This window comes from Lissotriton helveticus, chromosome 12, assembly GCF_964261635.1.
Source record: "Lissotriton helveticus chromosome 12, aLisHel1.1, whole genome shotgun sequence".
NCBI classification, from domain to species: domain Eukaryota; kingdom Metazoa; phylum Chordata; class Amphibia; order Caudata; family Salamandridae; genus Lissotriton; species Lissotriton helveticus.
Genome location: NC_136073.1, coordinates 646,282,521 through 646,300,548, shown reverse-complemented (window position 1 = coordinate 646,300,548; position 18,028 = coordinate 646,282,521). Strand labels below are relative to the sequence as shown.

General features: G+C 47.3%; 1 protein-coding gene across 1 annotated transcript in view; it reads right to left on the bottom strand.

Moving 5' to 3' along the window:
* WDR59 (WD repeat domain 59) overlaps positions 1–18,028 on the bottom strand; it is an 885,758-nt gene that overhangs the window by 850,526 nt on the left and 17,204 nt on the right. The window contains exon 2 of the mRNA XM_078670030.1: positions 5,438–5,487. Coding sequence (XP_078526156.1) covers positions 5,438–5,487 — 50 coding nt within the window. The remainder of the gene's footprint in view (positions 1–5,437; positions 5,488–18,028) is intronic.

Below are 18,028 nucleotides of genomic sequence, written 5' to 3'. Positions count from 1 at the left end.
CTTTTAGATCTAGGCTGTAGACCTCTGAATGAGATGGCGCAGTATCGTCTCGCAGCATTCTGGCGTCGCCTTTGGACGACCCCAGAGCTTAGTCTTTTTGCTCATGAATTGGGCGAGGTCATATTGTTGTGGGGTGCTCATAAAATTCCGTGGCTCCGGGAAGCAAAACAAGTTTTGTATTCAATGGGCCTCCCCGAGTTATGGTTGCATCCGGAATGCTCTAGGTTCCCATCCAAACAAGAATTTAAAGATCATTTTTGGGCTGCAAAGAAATCTACTTTGATCTCTCTTTCGTCAGACAATAGCTTAACGGGACTTTTTTTAATACATAAGGTAACACCGTCCCTCGAATCCTATTGGGACTTGATCTGCAAAACCCTAGACCGTAAGCTATATCATCAGTTTCGGGTGGGGACTTTGCCGATCAACTCCTTTACTGCAAAGTGGGCAAAGAAGGCTAGTAATAATAAATGTTTTTTTTGCCCCGACCAGGTGGAGAGTATTGGACATTTGTTTTTTGCATGCCCAGCATATCGATCGCCTCGACTGAAATGGTTGAAACCTATTTGCAAAACCATGAATTGTGGGGGGAATCGTGAAGCCCTGTTGAAATTACGTGATATACGTATTGATATATCTGTGATCTGTGTAGCCAAATTTTTGGGGTGGGCATGGCTGATTCGTGCAAAGAAATTGAAAACCCTTTTGAATTAATTATTATGAAATGACTGTATGTCGGTTAAGACACATTCTTTTATATATTGGGGGCTTATTTTAAGATGTGTTTTAAGATGTTTTTTAATGTTATATTATGTATGTTGTCTTTTATGAATCTTATTCGAAATAAAGACATAATGAATTGAAAAAAAAAAACAAAAACAATCCTAAGCAATTTGGGACTATACGGAAATCAAGTCCTATTCATGGTCAGATAATGTCAACCCAGGCTCCGTGTACTACAAAATTAGTTAAAAATATTTCATTTTATTATTACAATTTTTTTTGTTCTGGCATAGACAACCATGGTAAAACATAAACAACATCACAAACAATACAATAACATATATACTGAATCACTCAGTATAAATACAACCATATAAACAAAAGACTGAACATTATTCAAGACAAAATCAATATTCATAAGGTGCATTTAAGCAATCCCACCCTTCGCCTTTCAAGCAGTTGAGGCAATTGCAGGGGTGTGGTATGACCTATATCCGTCTATGCTAACCAAACCCCCCAGGATATAGCAGCATGGATTAGCAAATTTAGCGGCACAAATATGGATATTTAGCTCCACAAATATGGAAATTTAGTGACATTTTTGCGGCACTTTATTTTACTCAACCATTCATTTTCAGCTTTAAACCGATGGAAACTGTTTAGCAGAGTATTCCACTTCGAAATAGGCCCTGATGTGATGTCATTTCCTTTGATGTACCTTCCACTACCCCTAGCATTTTAGTGAATTGACGCCCATGCTCTAGTTGGCAATGTTACCCCCTCACCTTCCATGTCCAATGTGCCTGTATTTAAAATATATCTTGATGCATTGAGACAACCCATACTTTCACATATTAAAGCAACTTCTGAATTAGAAAGGTTTATTCTGTCCTACACGGAGAGGCGGCGGCTAAGCATAGGGTCGCCTTACTGGATGTGGCCGAAATGGGATTACTGAAATGACAGTAAAACCCTGTATCTTGTTTTTAATTGCACAACAAACAGCCGCCTTTTGACTTGGGCTGGCAGATTTTCCACCCCCATACTGGCAGACTTACTCACTCTGACAAAACAGCTGTTGAAAATTCACCTTATGAAGGATTAACCAGCAGTGCACAGGAGGGTTGTCCACCAAAGTTGCAGCATCCACCATGGGAAGAAATACTTTGGTAGGTTTCGGCCTTAATGTTTTATCACCAAAGTGGCTCCTCCCATGGGGGTGCAGATACTCTGTTGAGTAACATCCAACGCTGAGGAGATTCCACCAGTAACATAGCATAAGTATTTGTAAAGCAAACGTTCACCCAAGGGCATCTTGATGCTGAATAAAAGAAATTTATTGTTACCCAACTCTGTGGTTTAATTTTTTTGACCTCAGAAAGATGAAAGGCTGAGTGGACCCACCGGGATTTGAACCTGTGACTATGAGGACCTGGCTTAACCATGGCCACTGGGAAGGTCACGCGAAGTGGAAATACAAGGCATGCACCACATATCAGCCTGGATTTGGCACAGATTTGGGGCGCCATGACTACCTTTCCATTAAGGCCCACCATTTACTCCCTGCCTCATCCTCCCCAAACTGACCCACACATAGCTGTCAAGGTTTTAGATTGCGATGTGTGACATTTTCATAATTTCATTGACATTTCAACGACTACGAGTGACACTTTCTTAGTTGCAAAATCAAGCAACGAAATCAAGCAATGAAAACGAAGGAAACATAAATACCATCAAGTACACCCATTTGAGAAACAAGAAACTCCAAGAAGATCTTTCAACTTCTGAAAAGCACCGTAAATAGAAGGGCACTAACCACTCTGTCAATGCTGCCCACCCCACTGTGATGCTTTATAGCAGGTATATCCATGCCACCCTTTTGCGCCCCCTTCTTCCCAGGCCGTGTGATTGTCAGGTGCAGACTGCAGAAAGCTCCCAGGCGCTACTTTCTGCAGTGCAACACAAGGATGTTTAATTACAGGGGGCATGCTCGCCACTGACTGAATCACTGGGCAATTAAGAGAAACCGTAAAACTACACAGCAAAATGCACAAAAGATGAAAACCTGTCCTAATCAGCCTTCCACCGTGCGTGCAGAGTAGGCCCAGGAAGCAGACTCTGGCAAAGGAGGGCTGCAGGCACAACTCCAAAAAAGCCTGAACAATGGCGCATTCCTAAGCACATTTTAACAGTTTTATTTCTACTCCCGCATATCAATGTTTCAGCATGTTTGAAACTCGTTTGCAGTGAAAGACTGGGGCCGGTCTCCAAAGGTCATAATCTGCAAATGAGGCCACACTCCCCACCTATATAATTTTCCCGGGCACTTATGTAAAAATCGCTGCATTTTCACAAAAGTGCCGATTTCACTGGCATTTTTGTAAAAATCGCTGCATTTTTACAAAAGTGCCGATTTCGCGGGGAAAAGTGAAATCGCGAAATCCTGGAGTGTCTGGCTAACAGGACCCCCAGCCCAGTTCTCTTGCAGGCATATTAGGTCGAAGGTGCAAATGTAATTCAATCAATCGGGGTTCGACAGTTTCTGTCCCAATCCTGCAATGTTCCATGTAATTGCTGTGAAGGTATCCATATCCTTTGGGGGAGAAACTTTAACAACAATGCTTTCCCAGGATGCAAACCCCGCTAAATTCTGAGCTTCCTCCCTATTACACAGTCAATCACAAGCCTCAATATCCGTCACTGCCATAAAATGATTTGAAGTAGGTAGTAAAGGGGTAATTTTTCCACTGTCGTGTGAGTGTGACTGACGCCCCGCTCTGTTGAAGATGGAGTCTTTGGCCCTATTTCCAGTTATGCCTGGGTGGTGCAATGGTGGTTTATAAAAGAGACCAAAGGGTAAAGCAAATATTTGTGTACATTCTGAGGGATTATAGGGTAACAATTGTAATAACGTTTTAGCCATAGCGGAGATTGCAAAGTTAGAACCACTCAGTCCCCTGCAATAGATTTCGATTGCTTCCCAAGCCAAGGTACTCTAAGCGCCATTAAGATATTTCAATAATCCTCGGCCAGGCCATTAGCGGTTTATTATTCCAATGACGTCCCTTATTGATTAGTGGGATAGTGGTTTCTGTTTGGTCTTTTCTTAGGGCTGGGATGTTTGCCAGAATGACTACATATGGACAAGCAGCTGGGGGGAGGTCAAGCCTTGTCCATTCGTCCAACCTTTGTAAAAGGTTAGGGGCCTCCCCCCTAATAGCTAAAGTCTCCTGAGCTATAGCCCTTTGGTCCGAATGAGAAAAAGGCACTGTCTCTGGTCCTTGATTTTGAGTCACAGATGGGACCGGATAGGACGAACAACGTTGCCCCAAGTAGGCACTCAGGTTTCTTAGGGCACGCTATGAGTTTGGTGGGTTGCTTCATGAATTTTTTTACTACTAGCACATTCTGCATGATTTTGCGACTGCCCTGGACCGTTTTCCATAGTCGCACCCTCTCCCAATGGCATACATCTTAATGTTGGTAATTCCTTTATTGCTTTTTGAATTAAATCTAAAATCGCCGGGTTATAGGAGCTAAAAGTTCCTTTAATTTTTCCAGAAGCACATCCATATTTGGGGCCATACATGGGGCAACTATCTCTTGTTGAGTTTTTTCCATGTAACCACCTGCTACACTTATATGATTTGACTTTTTCGTGGTCTCTTTGAGATACTTATCAATGGGTTTTTCGAGGGGCCCCATTTTGTCTTTTGCACCAGTACCACATCCTTTCAAATTAGTGCCTCTAATTGTGGAGTACAAGTGCTTGCAGTGGAGGGAGGTGGGAAAGAAGGGCTTGTCACACTCATGTTTTTCCCCAGCAAGGTTAGTACCTGACTCTCACCGGTCAAACTAAATGGTATATCTTTATTTAATACGCTATCAGTACCCAATGACAGTCTCTTCTCTGCTCGGTCAATTTCTAAGGCAATCACGGATGAAGCCTTTGCTAAAAAGCTACTCAGACAAGTGAAATCTACCTCTTCTGCCAGTGTTTGTGCTGCTTTCTTTCTCCCTAAACTAGTGACGTTCTTTTTTACCATGAAGCTTATGTCAAATGTCAGAGTGGGGGCCCAGCCCGGCCTCCTCCGGGCGTGGACAGGGCCACCCTTGGCCCAGGCTTCGCCCATGCAAGTCCGCGCACAGCGGGAGCCCTGCGATGTTATATGCGCCTCCAGGCGCGGGAAAAGGTAGTCTGCGCCTCCTGCCGCGTTGATCTCTGGGGGCTGATGTCCAGCCGGCAGGTTGGGGATGAGGTAGTTAGGGCTAAGCTAAGTCTAAATGTGAGCGGAATTCGGAAAGTCACTATAACAGGAATTCACCCTCAAAAACTGTAAATCGAAATATGAAATCTGTAATATAATTCTCACTAACAAAACATGTATCAAAAAAGATACGCTGTACAAGCTATACTGTATGCACAATAAACAATGTGGAGTCTACTGTAATTTTTTTCTTTTTTTCTTAATATGTGGCATCTACATGTGATGCAGTTAGGTACAGATTGAGCCATGACGAATCAGAAGAGTCCTGAGACTAGGAGTAAGCATTCATAAAATACATTTGTTTTGGGGTACATGCAAAAGAGGGTAAAATAAAGAAGGACAATTCTCCCTCATCCAGGTTCTTCTGTCTCTGATTCCAATCTACACCATTTGCAACATCCTTTAAAGCTACAAGGACCTTCAAATAGTAAAACAGTAATACTCACCCAGAGAGCACAGCGTGGTATCCACGGCAATCCACAGACATAGCCGTAGCCTATAAGATAAAATAAAGAAAGTTTAATTCCTCTTAATGAAATAAGGTAAGAGGAGAGAAAAAGTTATCCAATTCAGAAATGGAATACATCCTTGATGTGGAATGGCTGTACTTCTCTGCTCCCCATAATTGGTTATAATTAATACAGCACGATGTTGGTCTGCAGTCTTAAATGTGGGCCTTAGTACACCTATTCAGCAAACAATGCACTGTCTAACAAAAGGTAGCAAGCACTGAGAGATCCAGCACTTTAGAAATGCATGGTGTTTACTCGCATGTCTAAAGGATTTTTCATCTAATGGCACATCCCCTAACAAAAACGGGTGCATGACAACCAATTGTGGTTCTGCTATTTTTCTTCTGTGAGTGACAATGAATGGTTTCTGAGCTGCACCCAAGGCAGAGTGACCATGAAAGCGAGTGCAGTGCGTGTACTGGCACAATCGGTGGGGTTTGTCATTTCAAATATTTTGCTAGACACTAGCATTCTATATAGTGGCGAGTGCAGACAGAAGCACAAGTCGGGCAAGGAAGACGAATGAAGGATCCTAGACGGAATGTCAGTATAGAAGATGGAAGATACATAACATAGCAATACCAGAATGGAGTTGCCAAGAAAAATAGGGAGCAGGAGGTCTACTGAGGGTAGCTGAGAAGGTTTTGTGATTGGATAAAAGGAAATGATGAACAAAAGACCCTGAGACAAAGGAAGGCTTCTGAGGGTGGACGGTGCCCAAAAGGAGGCCGAAGTACTGGAAGGGAATGAGAATACCTCAACGACTTGATGTAGATTGTGCACAGGTGCCTTATTAGAATGACTAGGACCAGAAATGGATTGATAAGAGATAGTCCCTGTGAAGGAATGCGGACAAAAATGCCTGAGATAATGTAAAACACGTGAGCACCTGACAGGGTGGACACCAGAATACAAGAACGACATGTAGAGTACTGGGCTATGGGGACAGCAAATGTGTACATGAGCAAAGATGCACACACAGTTCTAGATGAGACTTAAAGGACAGAGATGTGGTGTAACAGAGGATACCAGTAAACCCTTTAACAGTAAAATTGTTCCAAAATCTAAGCTGACATCTCTCCTCAGAGAGGACAAAAAAAGGTCAGCTAAGACTTGCTCCCTGCTTGCTAGAATCCATCCTTTCCAACTCTCCTTCTGCTGCCTACGGCATTGCCAGGTACAAAGCGTTCTGATGCAGGGAGGTCTAAGCATTATGTTACACTAGCGATGTCTTTCCAGCTAAGGCATCTAGTACCGGGCAAGTAGTGAATTCCTCTGAATGGCAATATTTATTATACAAACCTGCACAACACTTAAATGTAATAAAATCCCACTCAGACTTTTCACTATAATAAGCAATACTGATGGGTTAAGTCTGCAGATCGAATGACAAGGCCACTGAGCTTGCCCTGGAGCGCATGACCAGGTCACATTGCTCACCCTTCATCCCCAAGGTGATGGCGCAAGGTTTCGTACATAAAGAGACTTGCTTGTTTTCAGCCCTCTTGAAATAACATATAATGAACTAATCAAAATGTTTCGTCTTACTAATAATTGCACCACACTACATTTCTAGTATCTAGGGGAAGCTTGACAATGTGCTTTTACTAACAGTAACCTGAATGCATTAAAATGGCCGCCGAAAACACGGGAAGCTTTCTGCACATGTGTCTGCCACCCTCACGTGGTGTGACGTATCTATGCTTGGGGAGAATTTCTTTGCAGCTGCGGACTAGAATTAAAATGGCTGCTTCATGTTTTACATACTAAAGCACCTGCTGCTGCTCTAACTATACTGTTCGTTCTGCATAACTATTAATGCTATAGTTAAAATAAAGTAATGGGAATAGAGTAGAGATAAGTGGTGTACAGTGCATTCATGTATTTCCTTTTTCTAATTTGTTTCTCTTGGACTTTGATGCTAGCTCGTATTTGGGCCTGACGCGTCATTTCGAACTCCATCTTAAAAGAGCTGCGTCTGCGCAGAGGAACTCAAAATCTTTGAAGCATTGGCACTGAATCACAGCCAAGTCCTGACTTACCCGCAATGTTCGTGAGAACTTTACCTTATGACCTCTCAAAAGAAAGCAAAAATGAACTGATCGAATACATTGTATTCATTATTGAAACATCTATTGCTGGGTGGAATAAAAGTGCATGGGAAAATAAAAGTTATGGGCGGGAACATTGATCTAAATTATTGAATGAAAATTATCTCATACTAGTATGGTGTGATGACCTCTCCTCGCCTTTTGACCAATCAAATCAAGGGAATACACGAATTTGCAACACTGGTGGGTGAGGCCTTTCCCTGGAAAATGGTATAACTAAGGTAGGCGTAGCTAGTTAGATTGTCTGCCTTGTCCGAGTAGCTGACCTGTCACTGACCCAACGCCTTCTATAGGAGATCGAGAGCAGAGGTGCTGACGGAGCACTCTGTCAGAAGAATCGGGAGCAGAGGTGCTGGTGGAGCACTCTGTCAGAAGAATCGATAAATTACTGAGGGAGGAGAATCGATAACCCAATCGGGGTTCGACGGTTAGCCGCAGAGAGGGGTGTGACGCTGGCGTTGCACTTAGCTGAGGGTACCTGTCCTGACCTGCATCTGTCCTGATCTGCATCTGTCCTGTCCTGATCCGCATTGGTCTGCACCGGTCTTATCCTGATCTACACCTGTCCTGTCCCGTTGGCACCTAAACTATCGGGAGTCCTGTTCTTTATCCTAGCTCGTGGCCAGGGTTGGTCTTCACACCATTCTATAAAAATATAAATCTGTGTGGGTATGTCATTGTATTGTTTCCCTTTCTCACCCATCCCAAGTATCAATGTCTAATAGAAATCTCACAATATTTCTACAGTTCCTCACATTGATTATTATATTCTTGTTTGAAAACTCTCTTATTAAGCTTTTATGGACTCGTGCAAATATTTATTTACATAGATAAAGTGTTCAAAACGTTCCCGGGTCTGTGGTTATTTTATGAAGGTAAATGTTATTTTTCTACCTGTTATTTGAACATGCTTGATCCCTTAGGACTTAAATACAGGTGACAAGGATTGGTAAGTCAAATGTGTATAGGTACAAGTCCTAAAGTGAAATAAAATCCTGATTGGAAAATGGTAAAGGCCGGATTACCTGTTCAAAGTGTGTATGTTTATGGGCCCGGGTGAGTATGGTAATTGAGCAGGTAACTCCGCGCGCCATCATAGAAAAAGGGACTGCCTCGTTTCTGTTACTGGGAATAGTAACGCACCACAGGACTGCTACTTTGTGAGAGTGTACTAGTGCTAATATGTACCCTGTGACTCCTGCTCTGTGAGGAGTTTAGGAGTGCTGCTATTAGTGTGCTGGTACGTATCGTGGGTTATGTATTTTCCTCCATATTTTATAACCACTTTGTCAATTTTCAGTTACAAATTGCACAAGAAAATAAAGCAAACATCAGTGTTACTCACCACATTCAACACTCCTACATAGCATCTGAACTTTAACCGCTTCCGTGCGGCGCCGATTCCGCCCCTGTGCTGGACATTCCAGAACAGGGTGCGGTCGTGACGGAACCGTTCCGTCATCAGCACAGCTGAGCCGTGACTGATGACGGAACGGTTCCGTCACAAGCATCGAGGGGGTTAAACCCTACCGCATTGGGCTACATACTACAACAAGACAAAGCCTACAAAACAACATTGTTATGATCCGAGGAGTACGTTTCACAAATGTTTTGACTGGCAGCCAAGTACCCACAAATGTGTTTATTCTGTCAAACTTTTGTAGTCAGTTTTTCAAGAGGAACAAGCATTGGCATAGCCAATAGGTCTCGCATATGGGACCTTCTAAGTATTTAGTTATGCAGGACAATATCCTTGGTGCAACAACATCAACTGTTGCGTGGCTAAACACTTATAAGGTCCCAAAGGCCTAGTGGCTATGCCAATGCTTGCTATTTTTTGTTCTTGGGGGAAACCGGGCTAGTGCCAGGAGGGTCAAGGGTGAGTGGCAGGGAGGTGAGGAGTGAATGCCAGGAGGGACAAGGGTGACTGTCAGGACATGGGGGTGAAGGGTGAGTGCCAGAGAGGTGAGGAGTGAGTGCCAGGGAGATGAGACGTAAGAGTCAGGAGGGTCAAGGGTGAGTGCCAGGGAGGGGAAGGGTGAGTGCCGAGAAGGGGAAGTATGAACGCCAGGGGTGAGGGGTAGCTGCCAGGCCAGGGGGGGTGAAGAGCTAGTGCCACGGAGGTGATGGTTGAGTGCCAGGTCAGTTGGATGAAGGGTGAGTGTCATGGAGGTGAGACGTATGAGTCAGGGGGTTAAGGGTGAGTGCCAGGAAGGGGAAGGGTCAGTCCAAGGGGTGAAGGGTAGCTGCCAGGTCAGAGGGATGAAGGGCTAGTGCCATGGAGGTGAAGGGTGAGTGCCAAGGGGGTGAGTAGTGAATGCCAGGAGGGACATGAGTGAGTGTCGGGGAGGTGAAGGATATGTGCCAGGGAGGGGAAGGATGAGTACCAGGAGGGTAGAGGGTGAGTGTCAGGGAGGTGACAGTTGAGTGTCACAGAGAGTCAATGCTGAGTGCCAGAGAGGGAGAAGGGTAAGTGCCAGGTGCGAGGAGTGACTGCCAGGCCTGAGGTGTGAAGGGTGAGTGCCAGGGAAGTGAGGGTGAGTGACAGACTGCAAACAGTAGTGAGCTGGGGTCTAGAAGGAGGTGCCGAGATCATCACTCAATGTGTGCCAGGCTGGGATGCACCAGTGCCAGGCCAGACTTGGGTGGATGCAAGAACCTCTAAAAGGCGGGTGCAAGGTCACTCGTAACCTTAGTACAGGAGTGGGGTGCGCAGGAGACAGTAACATCTTCAAACAAGAAACTATTCAAAATCCTGAAAACTCCACTTTATGGTCTTGCAACCTTATGTGGAAAATAATTAGCAAATGAATGGGCTTCCGTAGCAGACTTGCAGCTTGTTACAGCAACGTTTTGAGATAAAGTTTGCATTGCAAATAAGCCACAGCTAACAAAATTTGAATTAGTAATGGTAAGATTCGCAATGAACTAGAGACAAGTTAAACAAGCATTTACAATGCAATGGTTTTGCCTTTGTTAAAGTTAGAGCTATTGGCATTGCTCTTGACACTCTGAAGCTCCACTCTGAAGCTCCACTCTGCACTCTGAAGCTCCACTCTGCACTCTGAAGCTCCACTCTGCACTCTGAAGCTCCACTCTGCACTCTGAAGCTGCACTCTGAAGCTCCACTCTGCACTCTGAAGCTGCACTCTGAAGCTCCACTCTGAAGCTCCACTCTGAAGCTCCACTCTGAAGCTCCACTCTGAAGCTCCACTCTGAAGCTCCACTCTGAAGCTCCACTCTGAAGCTCCACTCTGAAGCTCCACTCTGAAGCTCCACTCTGAAGCTCCACTCTGAAGCTCCACTCTGAAGCTCCACTCTGCACTCTGAAGCTCCACTCTGCACTCTGAAGCTCCACTCTGCACTCTGAAGCTCCACTCTGCACTCTGAAGCTCCACTCTGCACTCTGAAGCTCCACTCTGAATCTGCACTCTGAAGCTCCACTCTGAATCTGCACTCTGAAGCTCCACTCTGCACTCTGAAGCTCCACTCTGCACTCTGAAGCTCCACTCTGAATCTGCACTCTGAAGCTCCACTCTGCACTCTGAAGCTCCACTCTGAATCTGCACTCTGAAGCTCCACTCTGCACTCTGAAGCTCCACTCTGCACTCTGAAGCTCCACTCTGAAGCTCCACTCTGAAGCTCCACTCTGAAGCTCCACTCTGAAGCTCCACTCTGAAGCTCCACTCTGAAGCTCCACTCTGAAGCTCCACTCTGAAGCTCCACTCTGAAGCTCCACTCTGAAGCTCCACTCTGAAGCTCCACTCTGATGCTCCACTCTGATGCTCCACTCTGAAGCTCCACTCTGAAGCTCCACTCTGAAGCTCCACTCTGAAGCTCCACTCTGAAGCTCCACTCTGAAGCTCCACTCTGAAGCTCCACTCTGAAGCTCCACTCTGAAGCTCCACTCTGCACTCTGAAGCTCCACTCTGAAGCTCCACTCTGCACTCTGAAGCTCCACTCTGAAGCTCCACTCTGCACTCTGAAGCTCCACTCTGCACTCTGAAGCTCCACTCTGAAGCTCCACTCTGCACTCTGAAGCTCCACTCTGCACTCTGAAGCTCCACTCTGAATCTCCACTCTGCACTCTGAAGCTCCACTCTGAATCTGCACTCTGAAGCTCCACTCTGCACTCTGAAGCTCCACTCTGAATCTGCACTCTGAAGCTCCACTCTGCACTCTGAAGCTCCACTCTGAATCTGCACTCTGAAGCTCCACTCTGCACTCTGAAGCTCCACTCTGAATCTGCACTCTGAAGCTCCACTCTGCACTCTGAAGCTCCACTCTGAATCTGCACTCTGATGCTCCACTCTGAATCTGCACTCTGAAGCTCCACTCTGCACTCTGAATCTGCACTCTGAAGCTCCACTCTGCACTCTGAATCTGCACTCTGCAGCTCCACTCTGAATCTGCAGCTCCACTCTGCACTCTGAAGCTGCACTCTGAAGCTCCACTCTGAAGCTGCACTCTGAAGCTCCACTCTGAAGCTCCACTCTGAAGCTGCACTCTGAAGCTCCACTCTGAAGCTCCACTCTGAATCTGCACTCTGAAGCTCCACTCTGAAGCTCCACTCTGAATCTGCACTCTGAAGCTCCACTCTGCACTCTGAATCTGCACTCTGAAGCTCCACTCTGCACTCTGAATCTGCACTCTGCAGCTCCACTCTGAATCTGCAGCTCCACTCTGCACTCTGAAGCTGCACTCTGAAGCTCCACTCTGAAGCTGCACTCTGAAGCTCCACTCTGAATCTGCACTCTGAAGCTCCACTCTGAAGCTCCACTCTGAAGCTCCACTCTGAAGCTCCACTCTGAATCTGCACTCTGAATCTGCACTCTGAATCTGCACTCTGAATCTGCACTCTGAAGCTCCACTCTGAAGCTCCACTCTGAAGCTCCACTCTGAAGCTCCACTCTGAATCTCCACTCTGAATCTCCACTCTGAAGCTCCACTCTGAAGCTCCACTCTGAATCTGCACTCTGAAGCTCCACTCTGAAGCTCCACTCTGCACTCTGAAGCTCCACTCTGAAGCTCCACTCTGAAGCTCCACTCTGAAGCTCCACTCTGAAGCTCCACTCTGAAGCTCCACTCTGAAGCTCCACTCTGAAGCTCCACTCTGAAGCTCCACTCTGAAGCTCCACTCTGAAGCTCCACTCTGAAGCTCCACTCTGAAGCTCCACTCTGCACTCTGAATCTGCACTCTGAAGCTCCACTCTGCACTCTGAAGCTCCACTCTGCACTCTGAAGCTCCACTCTGCACTCTGAAGCTACACTCTGAATCTGCACTCTGAAGCTCCACTCTGCACTCTGAAGCTCCACTCTGCACTCTGAAGCTCCACTCTGAATCTGCACTCTGAAGCTCCACTCTGCACTCTGAAGCTCCACTCTGCACTCTGATGCTCCACTCTGAAGCTCCACTCTGAAGCTCCACTCTGAAGCTCCACTCTGAAGCTCCACTCTGAATCTGCACTCTGAAGCTGCACTCTGAAGCTCCACTCTGAATCTGCACTCTGAAGCTCCACTCTGCACTCTGAATCTGCACTCTGAAGCTCCACTCTGCACTCTGAAGCTCCACTCTGCACTCTGAAGCTCCACTCTGAAGCTCCACTCTGCACTCTGAAGCTCCACTCTGAAGCTCCACTCTGCACTCTGAAGCTCCACTCTGAAGCTCCACTCTGCACTCTGAAGCTCCACTCTGCACTCTGAAGCTCCACTCTGAAGCTCCACTCTGCACTCTGAAGCTCCACTCTGCACTCTGATGCTCCACTCTGAAGCTCCACTCTGAAGCTCCACTCTGAAGCTCCACTCTGAAGCTCCACTCTGAAGCTCCACTCTGAAGCTCCACTCTGAAGCTCCACTCTGAAGCTCCACTCTGAAGCTCCACTCTGAATCTGCACTCTGAAGCTCCACTCTGCACTCTGAAGCTCCACTCTGCACTCTGAAGCTCCACTCTGAAGCTCCACTCTGCACTCTGAAGCTCCACTCTGCACTCTGAAGCTCCACTCTGAAGCTCCACTCTGAAGCTCCACTCTGAAGCTCCACTCTGCACTCTGAAGCTCCACTCTGCACTCTGAAGCTCCACTCTGCACTCTGAAGCTCCACTCTGAAGCTCCACTCTGCACTCTGAAGCTCCACTCTGAAGCTCCACTCTGAAGCTCCACTCTGAAGCTCCACTCTGAAGCTCCACTCTGAAGCTCCACTCTGAAGCTCCACTCTGAAGCTCCACTCTGAAGCTCCACTCTGAAGCTCCACTCTGAAGCTCCACTCTGAAGCTCCACTCTGAAGCTCCACTCTGCACTCTGAAGCTCCACTCTGCACTCTGAAGCTCCACTCTGCACTCTGAAGCTCCACTCTGAAGCTCCACTCTGCACTCTGAAGCTCCACTCTGCACTCTGAAGCTCCACTCTGCACTCTGAAGCTCCACTCTGAAGCTCCACTCTGCACTCTGAAGCTCCACTCTGCACTCTGAAGCTCCACTCTGAAGCTCCACTCTGCACTCTGAAGCTCCACTCTGAATCTGCACTCTGAAGCTCCACTCTGCACTCTGAAGCTCCACTCTGAATCTGCACTCTGAAGCTCCACTCTGCACTCTGAAGCTCCACTCTGAAGCTCCACTCTGCACTCTGAAGCTCCACTCTGAATCTGCACTCTGAAGCTCCACTCTGCACTCTGAAGCTCCACTCTGAAGCTCCACTCTGAAGCTCCACTCTGAAGCTCCACTCTGAAGCTCCACTCTGAAGCTCCACTCTGAAGCTCCACTCTGAAGCTCCACTCTGAAGCTCCACTCTGAAGCTCCACTCTGAAGCTCCACTCTGAAGCTCCACTCTGAAGCTCCACTCTGAAGCTCCACTCTGAAGCTCCACTCTGAAGCTCCACTCTGCACTCTGAAGCTCCACTCTGAAGCTCCACTCTGAAGCTCCACTCTGAAGCTCCACTCTGAAGCTCCACTCTGCACTCTGAAGCTCCACTCTGAAGCTCCACTCTGCACTCTGAAGCTCCACTCTGAAGCTCCACTCTGCACTCTGAAGCTCCACTCTGAAGCTCCACTCTGCACTCTGAAGCTCCACTCTGAAGCTCCACTCTGCACTCTGAAGCTCCACTCTGAAGCTCCACTCTGCACTCTGAAGCTCCACTCTGCACTCTGAAGCTCCACTCTGAAGCTCCACTCTGCACTCTGAAGCTCCACTCTGCACTCTGAAGCTCCACTCTGAAGCTCCACTCTGCACTCTGAAGCTCCACTCTGCACTCTGAAGCTCCACTCTGAAGCTCCACTCTGCACTCTGAAGCTCCACTCTGAATCTGCACTCTGAAGCTCCACTCTGCACTCTGAAGCTCCACTCTGAATCTGCACTCTGAAGCTCCACTCTGAAGCTCCACTCTGAAGCTCCACTCTGAAGCTCCACTCTGAAGCTCCACTCTGAAGCTCCACTCTGAAGCTCCACTCTGAAGCTCCACTCTGAAGCTCCACTCTGAAGCTCCACTCTGAAGCTCCACTCTGCACTCTGAAGCTCCACTGAAGCTACACACCGCGCAGGGCAGCTCTGGATGCTGATGCGAGAGGCCAGCTGGGAGGCGCGCTGCTCGTCTTCCTGCTCGTGCTGACTCGGAGAGAAAACTTGTTTTCATTGGGAGAGCGGCCTTCAAAGACCCGGTCACTGCGCCTCTCCGAGTGTTTAGCTTGGGATAAAATGGGCGCAGTGTTGTGGTGATGACAGTAGAGCAAGGGAGGTGCCGGCAATGCCGGAACAGACTCGGGGGCGTTCCCGGCGTCGCGTGACGTCGGCAAAAGGGAAAGAATGTCAGGAACGCCCCCGTGTCTGGTCCGGCATTGACGGACAGGCCCCTCGTCCAATGGCAAGGCTCCGTTTACGGAGCCAGCCAATCAATGACGAGGGCCGACCCAAAGCACCCTACAGTTCTCAACAGGATTTCGCCTGCGCGAAAAGCTGCGCAGAGCGCAGCTTTCGCTAGGCAAAACCTAAAAAGCACCGCAGTATTGAACCGAGGATACAAAATAATGAAATGGGGGCAATATTGGTCTCCTTTTCACAGCTGACAGCCAAAAAAACAGGGTGTTGTGGAGTCAATTTTTCATAAAACTTATTTTTTTTAAACAACTCTTTTGGACACACTAGCGTATAGTGCCATGCGAGTGCCACTGCCCTTCTCCTAAGACACAACCGCTGTGAAACAAACCGATTAGTATAACTGTTTGCTGTTTAAAACTAAGTGGAGCACGAATGCAGTTTAGAATTCTGGTTATTGCTTGAAGGAAGGATAAAAAACCTGGTTACCTTTGTCTGTACCACTGATATCTATGTGGATCGGAGAAAATGCATGGAGTGGTATGGTTGACAGGAGACGTGCAGGCTGCTTAAATATTGTAGAGATTGGATTGTCAAGCACAAGGAAACAAGAGTGAATGGGGAATAAAACTAGAAATGCAAACACTATCAAGGCGAACGCGGCCGTGAAAGTTAAACTGATCGCGCTACCTGGTTGAGAGGAGGCTGATAGGCAGCGAGTGGCCGGGTGGGCGGGGGTGTGTGTGTGTTTGGTTGTGTGTGGGTGATTGTGTGTGTTGTGTGTGTGTGTGTGTCTTGTTGGGTGTGTGTTATTGTGTGTGTGTGATTGTGTGTGTGTGATTGTGTGTGCGTGATTGTGTGTGCGTGATTGTGTGTGCGTGATTGTGTGTGCGTGGTAGGGTGTGGTTGTGTGGTTCTGTGTGGTTGTGTGTGGTTGTGGTTGTGTGTGTGTGTTCGGTTGTGGGTGTGGTTGTGTATGTGGTTGTGTGTGTGTGTATGTGGTTGTGTGTGGTTGTGTGGTTCTGTGGTTGTGCATATGGTTGTGTGTGGTTGTGTGTTTCTGTGGTTTTGCATGTGGTTGTGTGTGTGGTTGTGTGTTTCTGTGGTTGTGTATGTGGTTGTGTGTGTGTTTGTGTGTTTCTGTGGTTGTGTGTGTGTGTGTTTCTGTGGTTGTGTTTGTGTGTGTGTTTGTGTGTTTCTGTGGTTGTGGTTGTGTGTGTGGTTGTGTGTGTGGTTGTGTGTGTGGTTGTGGGTGTGGGGTGTTTCTGTGTTTCTGTGGTGGCGTGTGTGTGTTTGCGTGTGTGTGGTTGTGTGTGTGTGTGTGTTGTGTGTGTGGTTGGGTGTGTGTGTGGTTGGGTGTGTGTGTGATTGTGTGTGTGTGGTTGGGTGTGTGTGATTGTGTGTGTGTGATTGTGTGTGTGTGATTGTGTGTGTGTGATTGTGTGTGCGTGATTGTGTGTGCGTGATTGTGTGTGCGTGATTGTGTGTGTGGTAGGGTGTGGTTGTGTGGTTCTGTGTGGTTGTGTGTGTGGTTGTGTATGGTTGTGGTTGTGTGTGTGTGTTCGGTTGTGGGTGTGGTTGTGTATGTGGTTGTGTGTGTGTGTGGGTGTGGTTGTGTTTGTGTGTGGTTGTGTGTTTCTGTGGTTGTGCATATGGTTGTGTGTGGTTGTGTGTTTCTGTGGTTTTGCATGTGGTTGTGTGTGGTTGTGTGTTTCTGTGGTTGTGTATGTGGTTGTGTGTGTGTTTCTGTGGTTGTGTATGTGGTTGTGTGTGTTTGTGTGTTTCTGTGGTTGTGCATATGGTTGTGTGTGTGGTTGTGTGTTTCTGTGGTTTTGCAAGCGGTTGTGTGTGTGGTTGTGTGTTTCTGTGGTTGTGTGTTTCTGTGGTTGTGTGTTTCTGTGGTTGTGTATGTGGTTGTGTGTGTGTTTCTGTGGTTGTGTGTGTGTTTCTGTGGTTGTGTGGTTGTGTTTGTGTGTGGGTGTTTGTGTGTGTGTGTGTTTGTGCGTTTCTGTGGTTGTGTTTGTGTGTGTGGGTGTTTGTGTGTGTGTGGGTGTTTGTGTGTGTTTGTGTGTTTCTGTGTTTGCGTGTGTGCGTGTGTGTGTTTGCGTGTGTGTTTGCGTGTGTGTTTGCGTGTGTGTTTGCGTGTGTGTTTGCGTGTGTGGTTGCGTGTGTGGTTGCGTGTGTGGTTGCGTGTGTGGTTGCGTGTGTGGTTGCGTGTGTGTGATTGCATGTGTGTGTGTGTGGTTGTGTGTGTGTGTGTGGTTGTGTGTGGTTGTGTGTGTGTGTGTGTGTGTGGTTGTGTGTGTGTGTGTGTGTGTGTGTGTGTGTGTGGTTGTGTGTGTGTGTGGTTGTGGTTGTGTGTGTGGTTGTGGTTGTGTGTGTGGTTGTGGGTGTGTGTGTGGTTGTGGGTGTGTGTGTGGTTGTGGGTGCGTGTGTGGTTGTGGGTGCGTGTGTGGTTGTGGGTGCGTGTGTGGTTGTGGGTGCGTGTGTGGTTGTGGGTGCGTGTGTGGTTGTGGGTGCGTGTGTGGTTGTGGGTGCGTGTGTGGTTGTGGGTGCGTGTGTGGTTGTGGGTGCGTGTGTGGTTGTGGGTGCGTGTGTGGTTGTGGGTGCGT